Below are 27,567 nucleotides of genomic sequence, written 5' to 3' on the forward strand. Positions count from 1 at the left end.
AAGCTGATGTGGTTTGTGGTGGCGGTGTGGTGCCGAGTTCGGCAACGCCAGCTTTTTTTCTGGTAAGGATGAAGTTTGCCTATGCTGTATATCAATAACCATCAAACATCAGCCGGGAGTGACCATGTACACAGCCTCACCTCGTTGACTTCGTAACCATGCTCCATGATGTGTCCATAACCGAAGATGTCGCTGTATGCAGACTGGGTAAGAGCACCGCCCTCGTTCGGCTTCTGGAACGCCAAATACAAGATCACTTTCCAGTTGTCCTAGTAAGGAATGAACATGTCCCGCCCCCTCCTTTTCTATGCTGTATAATAGAGAGTTATACTCAGAGGGTTTATGGGTCAGCGGGCCCAGTGGGCAAGTGGAGGTGCCACTGCACATGTGCGGTACACTAGGGCGGCCAGCGTGTTTACGCAGCGGGCATGCAGCTTGCTCGCTGGTATCCTCTCCCCAGTGGAGCGCTCGCAGCGGACGAGCATTTTTACAAAACAAACATGCCGACCACCCGCAGGAACAGCGGCATGTCGTCGGCTTCGTCTTCAAACGCAGCAGTGGCTCGCCTGCAGACTGAAGAGGACCTCTGTATCCTGCGAGAGGTTCCAGCAACGAGACCGTTTGGCGACTATTTGAAGTGGGTGAGCGTGATCGACAACCTGAAGCGAGCGTACTGATCTTTTGACTGTAACTCTAACCTTATTCGATAGATGGCGCAGCGAAGCGCTCTGCCTTAGTGTCCCTGTACATGTATATATAGAGGAGCACTACTCCGATCGACCGAGCACGTGATCGCTGAGCTAAAGCATCCTTTCGTGCGGCGCTCCGCGGCCGTCTCCACGTGCACTTGCCTGCTGGCTCATAAAGCCGCTCAGCTATAACTCCCTAATATTTCTCACCAAACATCACACACGAGTGACGTGTATACAGCCTCACCTGTGTCATAGCGAATTCTTCATAATCAAAGACGTCATCGTACCAGCACTAGAATGCAAAAGATTAAAGGGTCACACATGCTGCCTTGCAATGGACTGTGGCTTCCACACGATCGACGTGCACAGAGCTTACCTCTTGCGGTGTTACTTCACTTCCAAAGATCTTGCTCTGCGACAATTCATCATAAAGATAGCTGCATTCTGCCCCTTCCTCCTCAAACACGTCATTGGCATTGCTTGAAGCATATTGTTTCTCGCTTATAGTAAGGAAGCTGTCACTGAAGCAGAAGAAAATGGATCAGCGAATGAGATTTAGATGCCCCGTGATGTAAAGAGTGAAATAGATTTTGGATAGTCCGGTGCTGTGCTGTTAAACTCTTAGAGTTGCTGTTTAACCCATAGAGCAAGAAGATTCCCAGCCATAGGAACAAGTGATAGCTTGGATGGGGCCGCCGAGATTGTGCACATTACTGCATGACGTAGCGCACAGTTCCCATCATACCTCATTAGGGCTACGGAACGCTTTGCTGCTAACCGTAAAATCGTATATACGAAGCCAGCCTCGCAGGTTCAATTCGCAGGGCTCAAGGAGAGACCGCACGAATGTCGAAACCACATATTTTCGATCGCCACATTGCGGCTCTGCTGCGAGATCCTCAAAACCTAAGAAACCAGTGTTGCAAATGAGGCGTGTGTGGTTAGATTGTAGGAGTCTTGCGAATAGCCGTTTGCCCTCTCGAATGAACATGGGCAGCAGCGATTACTTAAGAAATAATGGGCGCTATAACGTCAAACTATTCCGAAATTTTATATTCCAATTCTGCAATCAGCCCACCGCGATTAGACAAAAACTTTTTTGGACCACCGCCACTTCACCTGTCTGTCACGCGACGTCACGAAAACCACGATAGGTCCCCATATAATATGACGTGTACACACTAGTTATGCGTAACTTCACCGAACAAAACAAACATAGCTATTTCTGATTTGACGCCGTTTTGCCATTAGCCCTCAGCTATTGGTCAAAAGTTTTCGGGCTGCACCCACTTCACCTGCCTGTCACGCGACGTCACCAAACCGCGAAAACTTACAGCGTCAAAGTGACGCATACGCGTTGAAGATGCATTAATATGCCGAACAAAACTGAATTTTCTTCTGGGGCCCTCTAACGTAAAACTATTCCAATATGTTTCTATTCCAATCTCCTGACGTCAAATTTGGGCAACCACCGACGCAAGCACCGGGTGGTCACCCGCAGTGTTGTCTGAACACACCAATAAAACGCTCTCCTCTTTCATAGGAGGTCACTTTTGTTTGCTTGAAAAACGAATAACATTGCCTACACTGAGCGGCTTGTCGTCCCTAATTGGCTGACAAGAGGCGAGGAGAACGCTCAAGTGGAGAGGGATTCGATGGGGCAGAGCCAGTGCCCTGAAAATCGATAACCAGATAAAGAGGGTGGTGCGGCGTCTGCGATTGGTCGGCTTTCCCTTGCTTAGCTTGCGGTGGCTGGTCGAAAATCGCGGCGGCGTGCAACGGAAGCTTAAGAATGACTCTAAAAGGGACACTCCGCTAAGAAGAGTTGGCAGAATGAGGTGGTAAACGTACCGAAAGTGCTCGAAAACGTTGCAGGGCCAGGCAAGAAGTTTTATTATGCGCAAATACACCCATGCTCTCCGGCAGGTGCGAGTAGCCAGCGCCTGAGCGATCGGCGGCAGCCATCTTTTATTCCTTTCAGAACGGGGCAGCCTGCGGCTATTCAGAAGAAAATTCAGTTTTGTTCGGCATATTAATGCATCTTTAATGCGTACACTTCACTTTGACGTGGTGAGTTTTCGCGGTTTTGTGACATCGCGTGACAGGCAGGTAGCCCGACAGGCAGCCCGAAAACTTTTGACCAATAGCCGGAGGCTAATGGTGAAAAGGCGTCGAATAAAAAATAACAGTTTTTCTTTTTTTCTGTCAAATCATGCATAATAAGTGGGTACGCATCATATCAGATGGGGAGGTATCGCGGTTTTCGTGACGTCGCGTGACAGACAGGTGAATTGGGGGTGGTTGAAAAAAGTTTTTGACCAATCGTGGAGGGCTGATAGCAGAATTGGAATAGAAAAGTTTGGAATTGTTTTGCGTTATAGCGCCCCTGGATAGCCGCAGGCTGCTCTGTTCCGAAAGGAATAAAATATGGCTGCCGCTGTTCGCTCTGGCACTGGCTACTCGCCCCTGCCCGAGTGCATGAGTTTATTTGCGTGTAATAAAACATTTTGCGCGGCCCTGGAACATTTTCGAGAACTTTCGGCACGTTTACGTCCGCGTTCTGCCAACTCTTCTTTGCTGAGGATCCATTTTAGCGCCATTCTTAAGCTTCCGTTGCATGCCGCCGCAATTGTCGACGAGAAACCGCAAGTTAAAAGCGGACCAATCGCCGACGCCGTCACCACCCTCTTCATCCGGTTATCGATATTCCGTGCAGTGGCTCTGCCCCATCGAATCCCTTTCCACTTTAGCATGCTCTTCGCCTCTTATGAGCCAATTAGATAAGACAAGCCGCTAAGTGCAGGTAATGTTGTTCGTTTCTCAAGCAAACAGAAGTGTCTTCCTGTGAACGAGGTGAGCATATGATTGCTTTGTTCAGACAACCCTGCAGGTGACCGCCCGATGCTTGCGTCTGCGGTTACGCAAATTTGACGTCAGGAGATTGGAATAAAAACTTATTGGAATAGTTTTACGTTCTTTGGCCCAATAACATTACAACGGACGAGCTTGGCCTGAGAGTTGAGAATCGAAGACTGGCGATATTGCTCAGCGCTGTCGCACGTGACTTTTTGTGTTGCTCGTTTTTCTGGGCATAAGTGCGCGTAATAAAGAGTTAAGTTCTCACGCCAGAGCATTGGCGTGACTTCGTTGTTTCGCGTCGCCGCAATGTCATCAAAAATACACGTAGAGATTGATTACAATCTCTACGTTTACACGTAGAGATTACAATTTGTTTACACGACAGATTACAATTTGTTTACAGCACACGGTTACAGCGCTCTAGACGGCTATGATGGAGAAGGACGTTGTTCTTCACTGCGTTGTACTGCAAACGATGAAAATACTCTTGAGCAATATTACAACCGAAGTTATTTGTGCGATATACTTTTTTAAAGCTGCCGCTACTTAAAGTGAACACACACTTAAAAGTAGCGTTGCTCTCGGCGTTATGCGTCCAAACGATTTTGGTCGCATACGTGAAACGTGTCACGCTGCCTAAAATGTTATACCTGTAGCCATCGCAACTACAAGAAAACAGTAGCCGTCAGTGGCAAATCACTTTCCTAACTTTAGCACTTTTTTATATTGCAAGGTAATAAGGACAAAGTTATGTCATGATGAAGATAACTGGGTTGAAGACCGGTGTTGGCATCTCAGCGATTATGCCTGCGCAAACATTCAATTAGGATCACTTGCCTGTTAGGCAGTTGCTTGCCCCATGACAAGACAAGGTGCGTCAGTGTGAGATTGGTGCAAAGACGCACCGCCATAGGATGCCAGTGAATACCGTCTTCAGCTCGGTATTCAATCATCATGCGAAGGTAGTAGTGAATGTCAACTACGTCAATTCCGTACTTCGCAGCGGTCTGTAATTACCCACAAAAGGAACTTATCAGGTTATGTAAACAATTTTGATATGAAGAGACAACTGTGATTTTTAAAGCGTGCTTGTGCTGAATGCCTGCTTTGGTATCAGAGTCATTATATATAACGGACATACAAGCTATAATGGAGCATCTCTAAAAATAGTAAAGCCTTCTTTGTGGATGAGACCAACTGTGTGTTGGCCGCCTACTGAAGAAGCCGCCAGTATTTCTTGTGCTTCTACTAAGTGCGAGTAGTAATTAAATTTAAAGCTTAATAACTTTATAGCTACCATTTCAATGCAAGCTTAGTGGAGTAATGCATTTAAAGATATATCACTGTCAATTCTTTACGACATGCAGCGTTTAGCACAGCTTTTTTTCCCGCAATAAGGAAAGCCGCTATGGCATACAACAAATGGGCCGCAATGGCTTTTTAATAGTATTGCCGGTTTCCTTTTAAGGAAGACGAGGCACTTTAAAAACATTTTTTTTAAATTTTTTATACAACATGAGTAAAATTCGCACAGTTAAAGTATTTTTACTAGCTGTTTTAAAAATGCAACTTAATTGTTTTTATAATGAATATTTCTTACGATGTTCAAAACAGTATGTTTTTTTTTGTAACCTAGTTAGCTAAACAACTTGCACGGTAAGATACAGCACACATAATCGATTGTGAATGTACATAGTGTGACGTAAGCCATAACTGGTTGTCGTAGGCGACTTTGAAGCGAAGTTATAGGTTGTCAAAGTTAGCCATTAAAAAATGCCCACCTTGGTGATAGCAAAATATCAGTAAGGACATTGTTTATGACGAAGTTTGACAACCTAATAACTTTGATTGAAGATGGACTAAAACAAGACAAGCTTACGATACACTACCACACTCACAATAGATTCCGTGCGTTGTACGTTGTCGTGCAAATTGCTGCTAATCAGCTAATTAAAAAAAAAATTATGGGGTTTTACGTGCCAAAACCACTTTCTGATTATGAGGCACGCCGTAGTGGAGGACTCCGGAAATTTCGACCACCTGGGGTTCTTTAACGTGCACCTAAATCTAAGTACACGGGTGTTTTCGCATTTCGCCCCCATCGAAATGCGGCCGCCGTGGCCGGGATTCGATCCTGCGACCTCGTGCTCAGCAGCCTAACACCATAGCCACTGAGCAACCACGGCGGGTAATCAGCTAATTAGTCTCCAAACAAAGAACACACTGTGTTGGATATGATCAAAAATACTTATCATAGAAAAAAATAATTGCATTTTTGAAATCAGCTCGTAAAAATACATTAACTGCGAATTTCATTCCGATTCCTTGAAAAATAAAAAAAAGCTTTTGAAGTGCCTCGTCCCCCCTTAAGCGTGATAAGAGAAGGTAACGCGCCGCAAGAAATAAAAAATAAAAAAAGGAACTGAGACGTCTTTTACATGTAATCTGCCAAGCTTGCATCAATATTATGACCATAATGTTGTGAAACAATTTGTTATTTACCCACTACTAATTATTCAATCAATGAGAACCACAGAAACACCGCAGGCTTCTCCAGGAGGTTGCTAAGAAAAAAACGATTAGTTTCGCTCATACAAAATAAGTATAAATTTGCTTTCGTTGTTTCTTCGAAGCATGCTTCGAGTAAGTTGACGCACTTGGTACATTAAAACCATAAATACTTCAGCAATGTTAAGTGCCTCACAGCAGCTACATGTCATCAACAACAAACTACGCTGCCAGCTTTCCGTGAGCACCCTCAACGAGTCGGAGAAACACACTGTTAAGCACCAAGGACAAAGCCGAGTTAATTAAAGCATAATGGTGCATTTAACTCCTATAATGTTTGCTATACAATTCAAAATTCTGTTAATTACGCATTATCGCTTCCTTCACGACAACAATCTTCCAGCCATCTTTTTATTCATTTTACCCAGGTAAATTCATTCTCATTTCGCCTGCTGACCTCAAAGACCTACCGCCTCGGTGAAGCCTACTGACTCCGCATTTACTGATGTACGGATACTCGCAGACAGTCTAACAATATATGCAAATTGATTTCTGCACCACTTCCTCACCCTATGCACCACTCTCCCACTGAACATCTTCGTCTACGCGTTCTCGAATACACTGATCTGGGGGCGTATTCGCCGACAGTATCGCCTCGGCTGTCAGGCGCGCGCTGATTGGCTGGTTTACCAAAGTCGGATAAGCTGATTGGCTGCTAGACAACAACATCAAGCAAACTCGATAGTATTGCCGAAGTAATCGTATTGTAATGTATTGTATTGGGTTTTATGGCGCATAAGCAACTCAGGCTATCATGCGCCAAACACATGGTATAATATTGACGCGTGTACTTATCTTTATCGGGCGACCACGTTTCGCCGCTTAACAACTGTAATCGCACAGCGACGGACGCGCCTGCATGTATCCGACGTTTCTGGAAAGTTATCGATGCTTCTACCCGGCTGTCTGTTGTCGCCGAACCTTGTGTTATCTGATTTCATCGCGTAACGCGAATGGTGTAGAACTTTGTGGAAAGCACGCGGGTCCAAACGATTAGTCTGGAACATTCGACGACTGCTCTATAAAAGCCGACGCGCTTGACCCGCTGATCAGATTTTCGACGATCGCCGACTGTGTTCGCCGCTCTCGTTGTGCTTTAAGTGTAGCCTGTTTTGTGGGCACAGGTTCGCCCAATAAAAGCTAGTTTACCCCTTTCACAGTATTGCTACTGTGTTCTTTGCCATCACGACCACGTGACATCTGGTGGAGGTGCTTTTGGTCCATGTACCGGACGACCCCGACAAGCCGCGATCCAAGCCCGGACCGTAAAGAGAGCACCAACGTAGTCACGGACCATCGAGTAAGCCGTCGTCTACAGCAGCTGCCCCCGGAACACGGACTTCTACCTGAGAAGACCAAGAAGATCGTGGCCAAGACAACCCCAATGGCTGCCCCAGCGTCCCCCGTTGTCCTGCAACAACCTCGGGACCCACCGACCTTCCATGGAGCAGCGACTGAAGACCCGGAATCATGGCTGGAGACCTACGAACGCATCGCGACGTTCAACAACTGGGACTCCGACGACAAGCTGCGGCATGTCTACTTCGCCTTAGAAGACGCCGCCAGAACTTGGTTTGAGAACAGGGAATCGACCTTGACAACGTGGGACCTGTTCCGTAGCAGCTTCCTGCGCACCTTTACGAGCGTCGTGCGCAAGGAAAGGGCCGAAGCCATGCTGGACGCCCGAGTGCAGCTACCTAACGAGAACGTCGCCATATTCACGGAAGAAATGAACCGCCTGTTCCGCCACGCCGACCCGGATATGCCCGAAGAGAAGAAAGTCCGCCTTCTCATGCGTGGCGTGAAGGAAGAACTTTTCGGTGCAATGATACGAAGTCCACCGAAGACCGTAGAAGAGTTTCTTCGCGAGGCCACCAGCATCGAGAAGACACTCGAAATGCGGAACCGGCAATTCAACCGCCGCACGAACTCTAAAAACTACATAGGAATTCAGTCACTCGCCAGCGACGACCTGCGCGAGACTATCCGAGCGGTCGTGCGGGAGGAACTACAAAAGCTGTTCCCGTCATCGCAGCCTCAAGTGGCTTCGATTGCCGACGCCGTACGTGAGGAGCTCCAACAACAACTCGGAGTAGCCCCTGAATCGCCGCAGCCTCAGCCGCAAGCGATGACATACGCCGCTGTAGCCCGCCGTCACGTTCCCCCTCCGCGCCCACGGCAGGGCCCAGTGACGGCACAGTTCCGTCGTCCACCACCAACCCCGCCGCCAGCACGCCAACCCGTCACCCCACGCGGCATTCCAAGAAAGACTGACGTTTGGCGCGCCCCTGACCATCGCCCGCTTTGCTATCACTGCGGAGAAGCCGGGCACATCTACCGCCGATGCCCATACCGGGAGATGGCACTTCGAGGGTTCGCCGTGAACGCGCCGCGACCACAGATTGGCGAACGACCTCGCGATATCGCCGACTACCTCGCCGCAACTCAGTGGAGCCCTCGACGACCGTCCCGTTCGCCGTCACCAGGCCGTTACCTGTCGCCGCAGCGCCGACCATACACTGGCCCAGCCCGGGGCCGGTCTGCAAGCCCATATCCGGAAAACTAAAAGCAGCAACCGATGGAGGTGCGGTTGCTGTTCGTCGAACTGACGAAGATCCTCCGCCGCCGACGAAAATGACGAAGGGACCACCTCGACGACATAATAAAGACCCGCCGCCGTCCCGACGAAGTCAGGAAGCCAAGACTATACCGACGAAAGACGACTTGACGACGCGACGTTCCAGCTTCAGTTCAACACGACGCAGCCGTGATCCGACGCCATGGCCTAACTGCAACGCCAGACAAAGAACCACCGACCTCGACGTGCTTCTCGACGGCCACGCTGTTACCGCCTTAGTGGACACAGGCGCTGATTACTCCGTCATGAGTGGACACATCGCCGCCCAGTTGAAGAAGGTTAAGACTGCATGGGAAGGCCCTCAAATTCGGACCGCTGGAGGACACCTCATCACGCCGACTGGAATATGCACGGCAAGAATAACCATTCATGACCGGACTTACCCTGCCACCTTCGTTATCCTCCAACAGTGTTCACGAGACGTCATTCTCGGTATGGACTTCCTGAACCAACACGGCGCAATCATCGACCTGCAGTCGAAGTCTATAACGCTGTCGGAAGATAAAGCGACACCGCCGGAGAGCCCTCGTAGTCGCCACGCCTTGAGTGTGCTCGAAGATCAAGTGAGCATCCCGCCTCGCTCCAGCATTGTTATTTCGGTCGGCACAGGAACACCCGCTGACGTAGAAGGCGTCATCGAAGGCGACCAACGTCTACTGCTAGACCGTGAAATTTGCGTCGCAAGAGGGATCGCTCGACTGCATGAAGGGAAAACTGAAGTGTTGCTGACAAACTTCAGCCAGGAGTTCAAGCACATCAACAAGGACACGACGATCGGGTACATTGAGGAAATTCTGGAAACCAGTAATGCGTTTGTCCTCTCGGATTCCGCCGCATCTGCCCCGACGACCATGGTTCCCGAACCAAACTACGACATTAATCCAAGTCTCCCCATGGGCAAGCAGCAAGAGCTCAGAAGTCTGCTCCGACGATACAAAGCCTGCTTTTCGACATCATCGAGGATTCGACAAACACCAGTTGCCAAGCATCGCATAATCACCGAGGAGTGCACTCGACCACTCCGCCAGAGCCCTTACCGAGTTTCGCCGCGAGAACGTGAAGCTATAAGAGAACAAGTCGACGAAATGCTGCGCGACGACATCATCCAGCCGTCGAAAAGCCCGTGGGCGTCCCCTGTTGTCCTGGTGAAGAAAAAGGACGGAACCCTACGTTTCTGCGTCGATTATCGTCGTCTGAACAAGATCACGAAGAAGGACGTATACCCCCTCCCACGGATAGACGACGCATTGGATCGGCTCTGCAACGCTAAATACTTCTCGTCGATGGACCTCAAGTCTGGCTATTGGCAAATAGAAGTCGACGAAAGAGATCGCGAAAAGACCGCCTTCATCACCCCGGACGGCCTCTACGAGTTCAAGGTTATGCCATTTGGACTGTGCTCGGCGCCCGCAACGTTCCAACGGGTGATGGACACGGTTTTAGCAGGATTGAAGTGGCAGACCTGTCTCGTTTACTTGGATGACGTCGTTGTCTTCGCCGGCAATTTCGACGATCACCTTAGGCGGCTTGCAACAGTACTAGAGGCCATCATGTCATCAGGACTTACTCTGAAGCCGGAAAAGTGCCACTTCGCTTACCAGGAGCTTCTATTTTTAGGCCACGTCATCAGCAAATCTGGAGTCCGCCCCGACCCGCAGAAGACAGCTGCCATCGCAAAGTTCCCGCAGCCCATCGACAAGAAGGCAGTGCGAAGATTCCTTGGCATGTGTGCCTACTACAGGCGCTTTGTCAAGGACTTTTCACGCATCGCGGAGCCGCTAACACATCTAACCAAATGTGATGTCGAGTTCAAGTGGGAAACTCCGCAGGCCGACGCATTTCAAGAACTCAAACGACGCATGCAGTCGCCGCCCGTACTTGCGCACTTCGACGAGCACGCCGATACCGAAATTCACACTGACGCCAGTAGCCTAGGCCTCGGTGCCGTCCTAGTCCAGAGAAAAGATGGACATGAACACGTGATAGCTTACGCTAGCCGGTCGTTGTCAAAAGCGGAAGGCAATTATTCTACAACCGAAAAGGAATGCCTCGCCATCGTTTGGGCTACAGCGAAATTTCGCCCTTACCTATATGGCAGGCCTTTCAAAGTGGTCAGCGACCATCACGCGTTGTGTTGGCTAGCTAACTTAAAGGACCCTTCAGGACGGCTGGCACGGTGGAGCCTCAGACTACAAGAATATGACATCACTGTAACATACAAGTCCGGACGAAAACACTCAGATGCCGATTGCCTATCACGCGCCCCCATTGACCCGCCGCCGCAAGATGACGAGGATGACGACGCCTTCCTTGGCATAATAAGCGCGGAAGACTTCGCCGAACAACAACGAGGGGACCCGGAGCTAAAAGCCCTAGTCGAGTATTTGGAAGGGCACACCGACGTTGTCCCTAGGGCATTTAAGCGTGGATTATCTTCGTTCACGCTTCAAAACAACCTACTCGTGAAGAAGAACTTCTCACCAGTCCGCGCCAACTACCTTCTTGTTGTTCCGTCGGCGCTGCGTCCAGAAGTACTGCACGCCCTACATGACGATCCGACCGCTGGGCACCTCGGTTTCTCCAGAACGCTATCGAGGATACAAGAAAAGTATTACTGGCCGAACCTAACCGCCGATGTCGCCCGTTACGTCAAGACATGCCGAGACTGTCAGCGACGCAAGACACCACCGACAAGGCCAGCGGGATTACTACAGCCGATCAAGCCTCCTCACCGACCTTTTCAGCAGATCGGGATGGACTTGTTGGGACCGTTTCCGACATCGACTTCCGGAAATAAGTGGATCGTCGTGGCGACGGACTATCTCACCCGCTTCGCTGAAACTAAAGCTCTACCGAAAGGCAGCGCAGCCGAAGTGGCGAAATTTTTCGTCGAGAACATCCTGCTGCGACATGGTGCTCCAGAAGTCCTCATCACCGACAGAGGAACGGCTTTTACAGCAGAGCTCACGCAAGCCATTCTGCAATACAGCCAGACAAGTCACAGGAGGACAACTGCCTACCATCCGCAGACGAATGGTCTCACGGAGCGCCTGAACAAGACCCTCGCCGACATGCTAGCAATGTACGTCGACGTCGAGCACAAGACCTGGGATGCGGTCCTGCCGTACGTAACATTCGCTTACAACACGGCGGTGCAAGAAACAACACAGATCACGCCGTTTAAGCTGGTTTACGGCAGGAATCCGACGACGACGCTCGACGCCATGCTGCCGCACGTCACGGACGAAGAGAATCTTGACGTCGCGACCTTTCTCCAGCGCGCCGAAGAAGCTCGACAACTCGCCCGCCTACGGATCAAGAACCAGCAGTGTACCGACAGCCGACATTACAACCTCCGACGACGCTTCGTCGAGTACCAGCCCGGTGACCGTGTTTGGGTTTGGACCCCTATACGCCGACGAGGACTGAGCGAGAAGCTTTTGCGTCGCTATTTCGGACCGTACAAGATCATCCGACGTGTTGGGGCACTGGACTATGAGGTCGTGCCAGACGGCATTTCGCTATCACAGCGTCGCCGCTCACGACCTGAAATAGTCCACGTTGTGCGACTCAAGCCGTACTACCAGCGATAATGAACTTTGGGACTTCGCGTAACTGACCTTTGGACTTACTTTCTTTTCGTTGTTTTGTTACTTATGTTTAATAAGTGTCCTTTTGTGTTTTGTTCTCTTATATTTGTAGCATCGGGACGATGCTTTTTAAGAGGGGGGTATTGACGCGTGTACTTATCTTTATCGGGCGACCACGTTTCGCCGCTTAACAACTGTAATCGCACAGCGACGGACGCGCCTGCATGTATCCGACGTTTCTGGAAAGTTATCGATGCTTCTACCCGGCTGTCTGTTGTCGCCGAACCTTGTGTTATCTGATTTCATCGCGTAACGCGAATGGTGTAGAACTTTGTGGAAAGCACGCGGGTCCAAACGATTAGTCTGGAACATTCGACGACTGCTCTATAAAAGCCGACGCGCTTGACCCGCTGATCAGATTTTCGACGATCGCCGACTGTGTTCGCCGCTCTCGTTGTGCTTTAAGTGTAGCCTGTTTTGTGGGCACAGGTTCGCCCAATAAAAGCTAGTTTACCCCTTTCACAGTATTGCTACTGTGTTCTTTGCCATCACGACCACGTGACAATATATTTCAAAAATTGGGTATCCTCAGCGAAGGTCCTTGTCCGGACAAGGACTCTGAGGAGCCCAACAAATCAAATGAAGACCTCAGCCTTCTTCTCAGGACTGAGAAAGTGGGTGAGGTGCACCATAAGATGCGTGGAAAAGCTGGGTAAGAATTTTTAGAATTAGTAGTTCTGTGATATATTATATTTCGTTTAGGATCGCTGCGTCTTTCAAAAAACTAAAAACAGATGATGTTCCTACGAGTGGTTTATCCCCTAAAAGTAGACTGGGATGGAAGGGAATGCGTTCATTCTAAAATTCAGTGAAATATTTTTTCCTTAGCCTTTCGAGTTGTGTGCACGAGAACAAAATGTGATTTACAGTGAGTTCATCTCCACATTTCTGACATAAGGGTTTGTCTTGTTTTGTCAGTAGAAAGTTATGTGTTAGGTGTGTGTGTCCGATGCGCAGGCGGCATAAAATTACTTCTATAAAACGTTCCTGATGTCTGTATGATCTCCGTTCTCCTAGAATAGGTTTTACTAAATGTTTGTTATTTTCTTCGCTATTCCATGTACCCTGCCATTTCTCTTTAAGCTTGTTTTTTACTAACTTCATGCAATCTGCATAGGGTATACTTACAGTACTGACATCCTTATGGCAGGCTGGAGCGGCGCACACGTCAGCTCTCTCATTGCCTCTAATTCCATGATGGGTTGGTATCCAACAAAGCTTAATTTCCTATCCTTGTGTTTGAGCAGTTATGATGTTATGGATTATATTTCCTAATAAAGGTTCCCTTACGTTTCTGGCTTTCATTGCTGTGATTGCACTCAGCGAGTCCGTCTAGATAAAGCTCTTTTGAATGTTCATCTCGACTATTATTGATACAGCTACCGAAATGACATGACATTCGGCTGAGAAAATTGACGCGCAATGAGGCAACCGGACTACCTTTTCCCATTTATCTTGCACTACAGCACTTCCGACGTAAAGTGATGTTTTAGAGCCGTCAGTATAAAATGCTGTGTGTTCTTTGTACTTTTCGTCTATCGCCAAAAATTCTTGTATTATATGTTCACGCGGAGTTTGCTTTTTATGAAATTGTGTCAGTGTGTAGTCACCTACACAGGGAAAGGTGTGCCAAGGTGGCAGTGGTTCGGGTCTCTGGGCTACATCAGGCAGTGTGTCTAGAATACCTAATTCCTGGCAAATTTCTTCAAATGGGAGAATAAGAGGTCTTATTGCATTCGGTTTGTTGTTAAAAAGCTGCTTAGACGGGCACTTCGTAACTATGGAGTAGCAGAGATGTTTTGGCAGTGAACGGGTTTTTAGGACGTATGCACATGTGAGCATGGCTCTTCTACCTGCGAGGGCTGGTTCGTTACATTCGACATATAGGCTGTTTATGGGTGATGTCCTGTATGCCCCACTTGCAAGGCGCAGACCTGAGTTATGAACTGGATCTAATTGCTTCAGGCAGGACGGTCGAGCTGAGTTGTATACTATGCACCCATAATCGAGGCAAGAGCGAACTATACTGCGGTAGATGTGTAAAAGGCAGGTCCTATCAGCCCCCCAGCGTTTATGTGAAAGCACCTTCAATATGTTTAATGATTCGGAAGTTTTCTTCTTCAGGTTCTTTATGTGTGGCAGGAAGGTCAGTTTTCTGTCAAAAGTTATGCCCAGAAATTTTTGTTCACTTTTTACCGGCAATTCCGCTTCGTTCAGGTATAGTCTAGGATCTGTCTGTAGGCCACGTTTGGGCGAGAAAAGGAAGGCCACTGTTTTCTGTCGGGAGAACCGGAAACCATTTCGGTCAGCCCACGTTGAAAGTTTATTTATTGTTAACTGCGCTTGTATTTCGCATGTTGCTTGTCTTTCGCTTGTCTTTCGCAAGGACGTGCAAGCTATCTGAAGATCGTCGGCATAGATTGAATAAATAATTGACCTTGGAATTATTTTACTGATTGAATTCATTTTAACAACAAAAAGGGTCGTGCTTAAAACACTCCCTTGGGGCACTCCATTTTCTTAAATGAAAATTCTCGACAGGGTTGAACCAAGGCGTACATGGAGTGAACAGTTTGACAGGAAGTCTTTTAGGCAGTTTAGCATCCTGCCACGAATGCCAAGTTCAGCCAAATCGTGAAGAATTCCGTACCACCAGGTTGTGTCATAAGCTTTCTCTAAATGGAAAAAACCTGCAAGACATTGTTGTTTATGTATAAATGCTTCACGGACAGTATTAATCGTCGCAGAAAACGTTTCCTAGCTTCAACATTGGAGAACTGCCCTTCGAATAACCATAAACCTTTTCTCTTAAGTTGCAGAAGTTCTGCTTGAATAGCTGCTCGTTTTCCTTTAAGATCTCTTTTTTTTTCTGACGTCCGATATTTCTGATGCCTGTACTTCCTCTCTGTTGCTGCAATCCGCTACTGATTGTACGTCTGACTATGTAACTCCCTTTTCTGTAACCACTGCCCACCCCGTTAGCGTGTACCGTGTGTCCCAGCTAACATTAGTCAAGCTGTTCAACGAAAAAAAAGACATTTAAAAATGGCCAAAAGTACAATTACAAGACCTACCGTGTTCGGTCGTCAGCGTTCTGACAATCGAACAAGTTTTTAAAATGGTACCTTGCACTATGTTCCTTTAATGATTTTTTTTTTCTTGAGCAGCTTGGCTAACGTTATCTGGAACATCATGTATAGTATTTAACGCATAGTATTTTTGTTTCCTTTTCTACGGTTTCATCTCTATTTAACAAGAAAGGATGAAGAGACAAACGATCCTGGCGGTATTTCTTTTCAATTCGTCTTCACAGCGCTGAGGGCATTTTTACTCGCATTTCTTCAGAACAACGGTGCATTGGTTGGTGGGCTCCATCGGCGTAGAGAAGCAAACGCTTAACATATCTGCGTAGAGGCTTCATGAGTGGGATTTGTCAGAAGAATTAACTATCGCAGACGGTTGGCACGAGAGGCATGGTTGGCGCCCAATGAAGCCAATTATTTATTTATTGCAACGTGAGAGCCCTGCGATGCATTTCAGATGGGAGGGGCTCTGATAACATACACAAGCAAAATGCTGACATGCATCATGGCGCGGGAGAACAAAACGAGCACAAACAATGTCACCTATTACGGTCATCGCAATTGGAGTTCACAACTTTGAGACGCAATTATATAAGCCGCAGTTGCAAGGAAAGGCCACGTGCGCAAACTAATAAAGCGACGAATAAATGCAGGCGGTCATTTCGCTTGGGCAGCGCCAACAAAATTTGAACGAGACCACACACACCTGTTTGCAGAAGTAGTTGGCCTCGTTGACGTGAAATCTGAGTGAATACTTGAGGAAATCAAGCTCTGGCACCAGAAATCCACCGCGAATGTTTTTGGACAGCGGAGCTGCAGTCAGCCATATCACGAGGCAACTCTGGGGAAGGACGCACCTAAGTCTCCAGAAAAATCGGTGCAGATTTTTCTTGTAGTCGTCGACGCCCCTGGGTCCCCACCTGTGAATAAGTGCGCTTCGCCATTAACTTTTCAACCGCAGGTTCTCCCGACTCTCCACGAACATAATTGCACACTACTTCCAATCCTCTTCAATATTATTTCGCGCGTGATAACTTGAAATATTCATTCCCGCTACAAAGTCGGATTTTTGCGGAATTAGATGGAAGTGGTGGATGGATGTTATGAGCGTCCCTTTTGGAACGGGGCGGTGGGTTGCGCCACCAAGCTCTTGCTATTATACTGCCTAATGTCCTCCGTGTAACCGCATTTTGAGCGACACCTTGCGAGAAATTTGGCATTGATCCGATTCAGACCAGTGTGCGCATTCACAGGCCACGCAAAGCTTCCGTAAAGTGCGTTCCGAATAACACGAGTTGAGGTAAGATTCCAAGATGCAAGCGAAAGCTGTTTTTAGCATATCGAACATCAAAAGATTATTCTTTTGTTCCCGCAAATGGATGTGTTAATTCCACCATCTAGGCGATGTATTTAAACAAGCAGTGTGTTTACCATGGGCCCTATAACGTAAATCTATTCCAATACGTTTCTCTTCCATTCTCCTGACGTCAAATTTGTGTAACCACCGAAGCAAGCGCCGGGCGGTGACCCGCAGGGTTGTTTAAACAGACCAATAAAACGCTATCCTCGTTTATAGGAGGTCACTTTTGTTTGCTTTAAAAACGAATAACATTGCCTATACACTGAGCGGCGTGTCTTATCTAATTGGTTGATAAGAGGCGAGGAGCACGCTCAAGTGGAGAGAGATTATATGGGGCCGAGCCAGTGCACTGAAAACCGATAACCAGGTGAAGAGGGTGGTGCCAGCGTCTGCAATTGGTCCGCTTTCCCTTAGCTTGCGGTGGCTGGTCGAAAATCGCGGCTGCATGCAACGGAAGGTTAAGAATGCCGCCTAATAGGATCCTCAGCAAAGAAAAGTTGGCTGAGTGAGGTCGTAAACGTGTCGAAAGTGCCATTGGCGGCAGCCATCTTTTATTCCTTTTGGGACGGGCAGCCTGCGGCTATTCAGAGAAAAACTCAGTTTTGTTAGGCACATTAATGTATCTTTACCGCGTACGCGTCTCTTTGACGCGGTAAGTTTTCGCGGTTTGGGTGACAACGCGTGACCGTAGGTGAAGTGGGTGCAGCCCGAAAAGATTTGATCATTAGCCGAGGGCTAATAGCGATAAGGCATCGAACCAGAAATAACTATTTTCCTTTTGCTAGGTCCAACCATGCATAATTAGAGTGTGCCCGTCATATCAGATGGGGAGCTATCGCGCTTTGTATGAGGTCGCGTGACTGACAGGTGAAGTGGGAGTGGCCAAAAAAGATTTTGACCAATTGCGGAGGGCTGATAGCAGTATTGGAATAGAAAAGTTTGTAACAGCCTTACGCTATAGCGGCCCATATTCGCGACCTATCAAATTCAAAATCATGTTTATTTTCCAAAGAAAATTTGGAACGAGGCCCGAACAAATAGTGGAAGCTAGTTCCCTTGACGAGGGTTCAGGCCCACTTTTGCAAGGCACAGCGAAGGTGACAAATCGACAAGCAAACAATAGAATCAAGTGTGCAGAACAAGATAATAACTAGTGGACAATAACACAGGCGTACAAATGAGAACATAATCTTGTCGGTGATAAGGGCACACTTGAAAAGCTATTACGCACCTGTAGAGGTTTCATGTACAGCACACACTACAAAGGCTAGGGAGACCTCTTACAGTTAGCATGCACAACCAAAGAGTAGCGCGTGGCATATGAACAAAATATATTAAGAATGCGCCATCTAATTAGAAATAAAATTAAGCCATGTCCTTCTACGTCACAAAACATGACGTATTTGTCACGTAAAAGAAGTTGGAGATCTAAACCTGCCTACGACTACACGAGCAAAACAACTCATTTCAGAGACCCGCAACCACAACGCAACACATCACATTGCGCCGCGACCATAGCGTAGTGCATCGCCCACTAGACGCACAAATATGCAAAATATCATAAAAAGCCAAGAAACACTGACACGAAGGACAAAATAGGGGAAATTACTTCTGCTTAAAAAATGAAATAAAGAAACGATAAATTAATGGAAATGAAAGTGGATGAAAAAACAACTTGCCGCCGGTGGGGAACGATCGCACAACCTTCGCAAGGTTATTCTGAAGCTACACATGGCATTAAAATACCTTCGTTATATGCCCATATCCACAAAGAACTTTATCTCTTTACTTCGTCGTTTAGGACGATTAGTTAAAGAGAGGTGCGTTATAGAGATGTTAGATTTTATAGCTTCCTGGTTGTTCGCTTGGTGCGTGATAGTGGAGGATTTGCCAAACGTTAGTGAATTTAACGAAAACACCAAAAGAACGGGTCAGCATGCTTGCTGTGTTGGCTGCATTAAGAACCTACTTTCTGTTTTCTCTTCTCCGTGGTCAAAGACACCTCCTATCTCAGGCACTCAGGCCTCGCTGCATCATTGCGTGATGCCGCCGCAAACCATTAGTAACGTGAAAGGCTGTTATGCAATATTGGCAACTACGACTATTATAACCATTACTAATTGTTGTAATTACAATTCTGATTGTCTGCTGAGATAGCAATGATGCTTCCTCATATACTTACTCAAAAAATGGCTGTGGCTTAGCTAAGGTTAAGCCCAGGATGCGAAGCATACTAGCCTTTATTTTAGTTGTTGAACCACTGTTTAGCCTGGTGAACTGCTGTTGCTTGGCTATATTTCGTTCGGCTAGACGAAGAAACAACTCATGCGTTACTCCGCTTCGCCTTCAAGAGTGGAACGCGAAAGCGTTCCTGTCGACCCGCCAAGGGGTGTAAGACAATGGGCTACGGCGCAGCGACTACGCGCCCCGCATTGGACGCGGTGAGCGTCGAGCAACGCAGCGTTCGGGGTGGCAACGAAATGTGCGCCTGAGCAAGCGACGCACGCCTGAGCCTTAGAAACAGCTCGTTTCTAAGGCAACACCGCATTCACTAGAGGCGCTTTTGTACCGCTTTGAAGCATCGTACTCGTGGCTCAGTGGTAGCGTCTCCGTCTCACACTCCGGAGACCCTGGTTCGATTCCCACCCAGCCCATCTTGCAAGAGTTGAGCCAAAGCCACCTAGAAAATCAGTCTCTGTAGCACGCCGCAACCTTCGCTTCTCATTCGAACGAGCAGCTCTGTCTCCAGGAGGCATCTCACCTCGTGAGTGTCTAGCAGAGGCAAGCGCAGCTGCTTACATACCGCCGCGACGCCGCGAGCGACGGCGCGAGTTGGAGCCCCGTTTCTCCTCTGTCGTGACGTCACAGTGTCACGTGGTATTGAGGAGCTGAGGAGCTGGGTTGAGCTCTCGTAATATGCTTCGCATAAAATCCGAGGACACCTAAGTACTCCCTACTAGTTGTGAATGCGAAAGCGTCATTCTCCAATTGAACGCCGCTGAGCGGTCCTTCAAGTTACGAGCTCCTCGCGGGCGAGCGAGCGCGCTGAGACGCTCGGCGCGTTTTGATTCGGCCTCACCAAGGCGCAGCCAGAAGGCAGACGAGAGCTTGCGTGGACAAGGAACGCGTGTGTAACACGGGCTTCAGATAGCGAGGGTGATTTGGCGTGCGGCATCCTCTCGCGCAACACTTGGCGCGCTACTGCGGCAGCAGGTGTTCACATGGAGGAAGGAAAACGCCAGGGCAGAAGGCATTACGTCACGCATCCAGCCTTGGCAAGGAAACGCTCCGTGACGCCAGGCCCTTTGCTCAGCGTCGGCCCAGCACGCGACCTCTTGTGTCGAGATCACGGCGTAAGAATAGGCTATTCTATTCTTACACCGTGGTCGAGATCCCGGAGCAAGAATCCAGATTTGCCGAGACGTCTGGTTCCTAGTAGTTTTTATTCGGTGCGCACTTGTTTGGATGCCATGACATGGCTCTACCAAGCACTCCAGGGTAATATTAACCAATTAAAAAGCTAACGAATGTGTAGCGACAAACATAAGCACCATTCAAAATTGGAACGAATAGACTTGAACACTGGAGCCTGTTGTGTCTGTGATGTCTATCTCATCTTTATATCATAGCACATCATTGCACTTACTGTAATTCATCTTTCCGAGCCGTAATGACCAAAAAAAAAAATACGAGGAAAGCTAAGGACTTACTTTAACTAAAGTTTGCTAACCGTGGCTTTTTTTCGTGTTTATATTTGCTATCATATAACTTCTTTGGTTGGTATTCAAGTGTTTCGCGCACATGTAATGTTTCCAACTTGTTTCCGTTGTGTCGTATCATGGTTCCGTCATGCTATTTTACGGTATCTTTTCTATTGCACAGCTAATTTGTTCTCTAGGTTGTTCCTTTTGTTTGTCTATCTATCTTTGTTTGTTCAGTTGTGCATGCTATCTGACTGCCCCTATGTAGTGGGCACCATGGGAGATCTTCAAATGCACGTCATGCGACCCACTTGACAAGGGGCGATTGGGCTTTTTGCCAGAAGCAAATCTTTAAAAATCTTTAAGCTAGGAAAGCGAAGCGGTGCATACAGTAAATTATTCCCTGCCATGTCGAGTAAGAGGCAGGTATTACCTCGGCGTACTTACGATTTCCCAATTCAAATACACGCAACAAAAAACGTAGAAGGGCTTTTCCGAGACAACCACGGAGTAATAAAATTTGCTGCATTTGAGAGGAAATTTTACACTCTAGTAGCCTTATAGGCAACAAGGTTTTCATTAAGCTAGGGCATAACATTTTTTGTGAAAATTCACGAATTTGCAAGTTTAAAAAAACATCAAAGCGCGACGTTTGCCAATACGTAACGTAACACCAAAACAGACATCGCAGTTCTTTAAGCTGCATTCGTTGGAGCATTTAAAGCTGATAAATTTCATATATGAATTTACTGCTTGCATATATGTAAAACTTGTACAATAAGTAAGCGGGTTTCGGAAAAGTCCTACTAGAAAATAAGGTATAATTCATAGCGGTATATAATGCATCACTATTGTTCGCTTCAGAGGCGTTGTTTCGATGCAGGCGCAGTGTTCGCTGAGGAAAACAATTTCTCCATTCTCAAGCATTTAGATTGAAGCTGCCAAGCTAAAACTTTTAAGTGCTGTCTGCAGAATCGTGCATCTGAACATTACGGTCATGTTCAGCTGTGCCTAACGCACACATTACTCATTAAAAAATTGGGGTCTTTGTATTCGGATGACTGAACTGTAAGAAATTCATCTCTCGCTCTTGCACTTGGTGTTGCTGAAATACATGCTGACATACATTAATCGCCGCGTCTAGCACGCGATATACTGGCACTTGGTGTCCGTACTTTGTGCCTCGACCAGGCCTCTGCGTTCACTCCAACGCAGTATTGTGGCGCCACCTAGCAAGAACTCAATGAAAGAGTGCTGTTGACTCCACAATTACGATACATACTTTTCATGCCCCCTGCGCATTTTAGCTAGTGCATAAGTCAAACTTTTGTGTGATCTCCCATCTCAGAGATACATATACAATAGAAAAAAAAGCTTCAGAGAAGATGTTCTAACTAGCATGACAAGTAATCAAAAATGTATTGCGAAGACAGCGCACTTGTGCAAGTGCACACACTGCATAAATATCAAAGGGAACAGGCGTTCAAACCGTGGTTCGTCAAAATACACAAGACAGAACTCTGCTATTTATTTCGGCTTGAGAAATCTTCCTGATTACGTTTTTTTTTCGATTACAGCCCAAGAACAAAATTGCCGGCTTTAATCGTAAATATACTGTTCCCTTTCACATTGGCACTCAACATACGTGCAAATTACCTCGTGATATCCCAGAGGCACGAGCTGACGATGACAACGTCCGGCGGTGTATCAGCCATGCGTGCCATGATCGTCTCCACATACTGGCTATAGATCTTGGTCAGAAAGTAAAAGTATATCGTTACTTCTGAATCGCAGAATATGCGCTCTTCGAGGTAACCTCTGCCGTTGTATTTCTTGCCATGGTTTACCAGGTGATCTCCATGATAACTTTCTTCCATCTGAAAGGTAGTTTGCTTGTCTCTTCTCACATTTTTCAAACACGTACCAGCAAAGCAAGCGCTTTCATCCCACTCATAAAAAAAGAAAGGACCAGTCACTCAACATACACGGCTGGTTATAATTCCAACGGAGCAGACCGAGAATGAGCCGTCGTGGTGGCTTAGGGGCTACGGTGTTGCGCTGCTATAAGCGTGGGATCGCAGGATCAAATGCCGGCCACGGCCGCTGCATTTCGGTGCGACGCGAAATGCAAGAACGCCCGTATACTGTGCACTGGGTGCAGGTTAACGAACCCCATGTGGTCAAAATTAAGCCGGGGTCCCTCACTGCAGCGTGCCTCATAATCAGATCATTGCTTTGGCACATAAAACCCAAGCATTTAAGTAATCAAACAGAATACGTAGCCAGGGAATGCATGGCCTGAATGAAGTGTCGTATTAACTAAAATGTACATATAATATAGGAAAGCGAAATGACAAGCCAAACCCATATCTTCGGGTATCATTGCCCATTTGCTTTGTATGGTTTTTCGTTTGCTCGTTTTTTTTATCCTAACAAAAAATTGAGTCCATCGGTTCTTATTCCCGCTGGAGCTACCGGCTGAACGCTGGCAACATAACAATACGTCGACGTTCTGTGCATGCAACGGATAAAACTCCTTTTAAGGTATGACTGAAGATCCAAGTACAACCATTGTGTAAACCATGTATCACTGCCTTTGAGAAAATAGTCCTGGCTGGGTGGGGCTGCTGTAACACACGATAATAATAATAATAAAAATACCTTCATTTCCAATAATGAACTCAGTACATTCATGCAGGCCTGCCAAAGGCTTTGAAGGCTTGAGCGGCAGAGCCTGGCAGGCAGCAAATGCATACACGGTACATTAATAGATTAGTTATAAGCAGCGAACTCGAGTATAGCATATCAGAAAGCAAGTTATCTTAATTTATACAGTGTCTAATAAAAGACTTTCCATCGAGAATAATTAAACACAGAAACGCAGCAATGCGTGTGAATAAAGTGACCATGAGATAACATAATCATACACCAATCTGACCTTCATGGTGCAAAGTAATTGCACAACCACATGCACGAACACAAGCAATAACGGTAAACAAAAGGAACAAGTACGCCTTTACAAATAGATACGCCGTAGCAGGCTCCTTAACTTGTATTTCGTTTTTGCATCGGAGATGCTGGGGGGTAATTTATTGAAGTAGGTTGGAACATAATGGGCGCGAGGTCTAGTGCCGTACCTTGTGGAACAACGTGGCCTCCAAAAGAGACCCTGGGTCTTAAGCAACGGGAATAAGTGTACAGAACTAGGAATTCAATGGGGGGGGGACCAGAAGTTTTTAAAACAACCGTTTGCCTTAAAAGATCGTTGAAATTCGGCATAGAAAGTATTTTAGAACGGTCTGTGTCAGCATTCAGGCTGACACAGAGAGGGAGTGCAGTATTGCATTTATTCCGTTGTGCCAGCGAACAGCACAGTGCGCGTAAATTGTTAGTCCATACCGCAGCAGACTGTAGCCTAAAGCGTGCATTATTGTTTTCCTTACCAATAAGGGCATGTCATATCTCATATTGTACAGTAGATATGATACAGTGCGAAGTTTTTTGCAAACGTAAGCAAGGTGGCTGTTCCAAGAAAGGTTGCTGTCAAGATATCGACCAAGATACTTTACAACAGATGAGTACTGTAATGGTCTACAAGAACAAGATAAACAATCTGAACAATGAAAAAGAAGAGGCTAATCAAGGGCTACCTTCCTCAAAGGATTATGGAAGCAGAGTAATTGCGTCTTAGATACATTTATATCAATTAGGTTATTTCGAAACCAGTCCATAGCTTTTGTGGCAGCAGACTGTAAAGAAGCAATCGCATCGTAGTAGCTATGGGCAGAAGTTACGATCATCGTGTCATCGGCGTATTCATGAAGAGAGATGGGTATCATGCTATAGAGGTCATTTACAAAAATATTAAAAGTGTGGATCCCAGCGGAAATCCAGCTATAATAATGGAAAAGGCGAACTTGCCCAACTGAGACGACCTGACGCCTACCCCGAAGAAAATTTGCTAACAACGACCAGAAAGCACCCCGAAATCCTAACAAGAAAAGCTTATTTAACAACAGACCATTATGAACACTGTCAAAAACCTTGCTACAATCAAGAAGGAGAGCACAAGCAATTTATTATTATCGAAAGCTATATTCAACTGATCGGAGAAATCTTACAGAAGGGTCTGAGTGCTATTGCCGGGCCAGAAGCCATATTGACTAGCCGACAATATGCTGTGGGCGTCCAGAAAGCTTATCATCGTTAATAATAAGTGTTTTTCTAGTATTTGGGCAATAGAAGGTAGAATTAAAATTGGGCGATAATATTCAATTTTATTACGCGCACCGCTTTTATAAAGAGGTATAACTATTGCTGTTTTCAGTTTTACTTCACGACTTGAAATTATGCGATTGAGTAGTGCTAGCAAAACCTCTTGGCTGTATTCATATGTTCTGCGCAAGTCATTAATGGGAATACCGTCAATTCAAGGAGATTTATTACATTTTAAACTGAACATAAGCGGTCCTAGCTCTTCCTAAAAAATTGAAGGCAGATATGCCGATTCACTAATGCTGTGACGCAAAGTGCGCAGATCTACCTGTAAGTTTGTTTCTAATTATAGGAGAGAAGTGGTTGTTAAACTGATCAGAAATATTCTGTCTGCCGCTGGATAAACTGGACGGAAAGTAATTCATTATATTAGCTCGCGTATTAGCACCTCAAAAGCTCCTAATTAACGACCATGTTTTCTTACTACTGTAACTAGCAGCTTGAAATTTGTCTCCAAAATATATTCGCTTTGCGGAGCGGGCTATGGCAGTTTATTTCTCAACTGCTTAATTATTACGTGTAGGTCTGCAGAATTTGGGGCACGCAAAGTAAGCCTTTTTCTTTTTTTGCAGCAGTATGTCAGACGACATCCACTTGTTACCCACGTTACGTTGTTTGACATGTATTGTTCGGGTAGCACTTTCTTTTACATTCTGGAACACTTCTACGAGGTTGTCATATAGGTCAGCCGGAAACACTATTGCTAAAAAAGATTTCTAGTCATATTGAGCCACCAGCTTATCAAATAATCGATCCATCGATCTAGATTAAACCGTTTTGTGTGTAGTGACATGATAATAAGCCAGCAGATATGCACTTCATGGACGGCACGCGCGTTATTTTTACATGTACGCGAAGGCAATTAATCTAAAAAAGCTCCTGGAGGGGTATTCTGTAAGTGTCCACCTAATGGATATGTCCTCTTCGTCTGCTGCTGATGTTCTGATTGGCCGGGCTGGGGTACGCGGCAGAAGGACCCAGGTGTCGCTAGCCAATCAGCACTTCAGCAGCAGACGAAATGGACATGTCCACTACGTGGACATTTACAGAATACCTCCCCTTGTGCCAAGCTGCGGTGAAGGAACGTTTTCAGTGACGTTAGTTTTAGCGCACGCCGACTTGATATATAATCAGCGACGCTACATGTTGGATTCGCAGGGCCTATACACTTCTTGCAAGGGGTATCGCGTTCCGTATAGGCGCAGTAACTCGCAAAATTTCACGCGTTTTCATTTCGTAGAGCGCCAGTTGGCCTGCGTCGACGAACCACTCGCCGGCACTCGTCGCGAGGAGCCCAAGACAGCTTTGACATGACGTCACGGACGCAGTTTCTCACCGCGCTGTTTTTCCAACGTGGCGGCTGGGATGACGTCAGTATAGCATGTTCACAGAAGCGCGTAACCTGCTTCACTTTCACAGGGACGCGGTCGGAACACTACTGGCGTCTGCGCCAGATCCACGCAAGGACCGATAAAACCACCGCGCGAGACGCTTATAGACACAGCTTCCCATCGCGTGCTGGTGGTTGTCCAACACGGCGGCCAAGATGGCGTCAGTGCAGGCCCCCTTAGGTTGGTTTAGATTATCATTACGCTCCATGAACCGACTCTGAACTATCATAAATTGAAACTTGAAGAGCTATCCTGGAAAATTACGCATAAAGTCTGCCATGTAGTCCTTCCGCAAATGCATGGCTTGCTGGAAAACTCGCAATTACGCGAGGCTTGTCTGCACCTGTAAGGCTGGAGAAATGCAGCGTCTCTTGATCAATACTGCAAATTGAAGCACGAGTGCATATGAATTGAATGAGCTATCAAACTTGTTAACGAACGCAGGTGATCGCTGCATCTCACGTTGTACAGATCGTATGTGCAGAGCCAATTGAAGAAGTCACGAATGGACCGCTTCTCTTACTCCGATGCTTAGCGTTCTCATTTAATCAATCACAATGCACCCGAACTCAACGGTGGCAGTGGCTGCTTAACGGCTCAGTAGTAGGGTAGAGGTCTCTGACAAAACCCTTTACGCAAATACGGCCCTAGAACTTGCTGCAAAAGCTGCGCTGCTAGGCTATGGGAAGATGGCCGGTTAGAGGACGTCATTTGAAGGGCGCTGCAGTTACATGCGCTTTGTTAAGGCCAATTCGCAACTGCGAAACCACAGATGATGCAAAAAAAAAAAAAGGATACGCTGATGCGCTCTCAAAACGCAGCGGTGGCGCACTAAATCATTTACGTTTACATCCGCTATAGCATCGGAACGTGCAACAACGCGTTGGGTTTGAATTAACGTGTAACTGAAACCGCATACCTTTTGCTTGAGCAAATCATTTGAGATGAGCGAATTCCTATGATACAAACAGATTAGGTCCTTGTAAATGGCTCGAACGTCTGGAAGGTCGAAGAGAGAACAAGTTTAGCACATTTACAAAAAAATGAATTAGAACGCCTGCACTTACTTGAGCATCCCAGAAATACAAGGCGCTTTGACCTTAGCAGCGAACGCACGCGTTCACATGTGAATACGTGTGGCATTACGAGGCGCGAAATCACACAAATCAGATCTCAGACTGAGACATCGTACAAAAAATGCAGAGTTCGAGAAGCATACTACAGCTTCCAACGGTCTTCTTCCGCGGACGAGTGCGTGAGACTCATTCGAACGCTTTCGGAAGCGTGTTGATGATGATGATGAAGCCTCAATCAATGGCACAAACCCACTATGGGGTATAGGCCACTAAT

At 46.9% G+C, this 27,567-nt stretch overlaps 1 protein-coding gene across 1 annotated transcript in view; it reads right to left on the reverse strand.

The window, feature by feature from the left end:
• LOC129385921 (uncharacterized) overlaps positions 1–27,360 on the reverse strand; it is an 81,166-nt gene extending 53,806 nt beyond the window's left edge. Inside the window, exons 1-8 of the mRNA XM_055073083.2 lie at positions 27,285–27,360; positions 27,137–27,216; positions 22,208–22,428; positions 16,197–16,410; positions 4,389–4,558; positions 1,069–1,213; positions 937–984; positions 141–233 (exon numbers count right to left, since the gene is read on the reverse strand). Coding sequence (XP_054929058.2) covers positions 141–233; positions 937–984; positions 1,069–1,213; positions 4,389–4,558; positions 16,197–16,410; positions 22,208–22,428; positions 27,137–27,216; positions 27,285–27,360 — 1,047 coding nt within the window. The remainder of the gene's footprint in view (positions 1–140; positions 234–936; positions 985–1,068; positions 1,214–4,388; positions 4,559–16,196; positions 16,411–22,207; positions 22,429–27,136; positions 27,217–27,284) is intronic.
• Between the last annotated feature and the right edge of the window lie 207 nt (positions 27,361–27,567).

Source organism: Dermacentor andersoni, chromosome 7, assembly GCF_023375885.2.
Source record: "Dermacentor andersoni chromosome 7, qqDerAnde1_hic_scaffold, whole genome shotgun sequence".
Classification (NCBI taxonomy): domain Eukaryota; kingdom Metazoa; phylum Arthropoda; class Arachnida; order Ixodida; family Ixodidae; genus Dermacentor; species Dermacentor andersoni.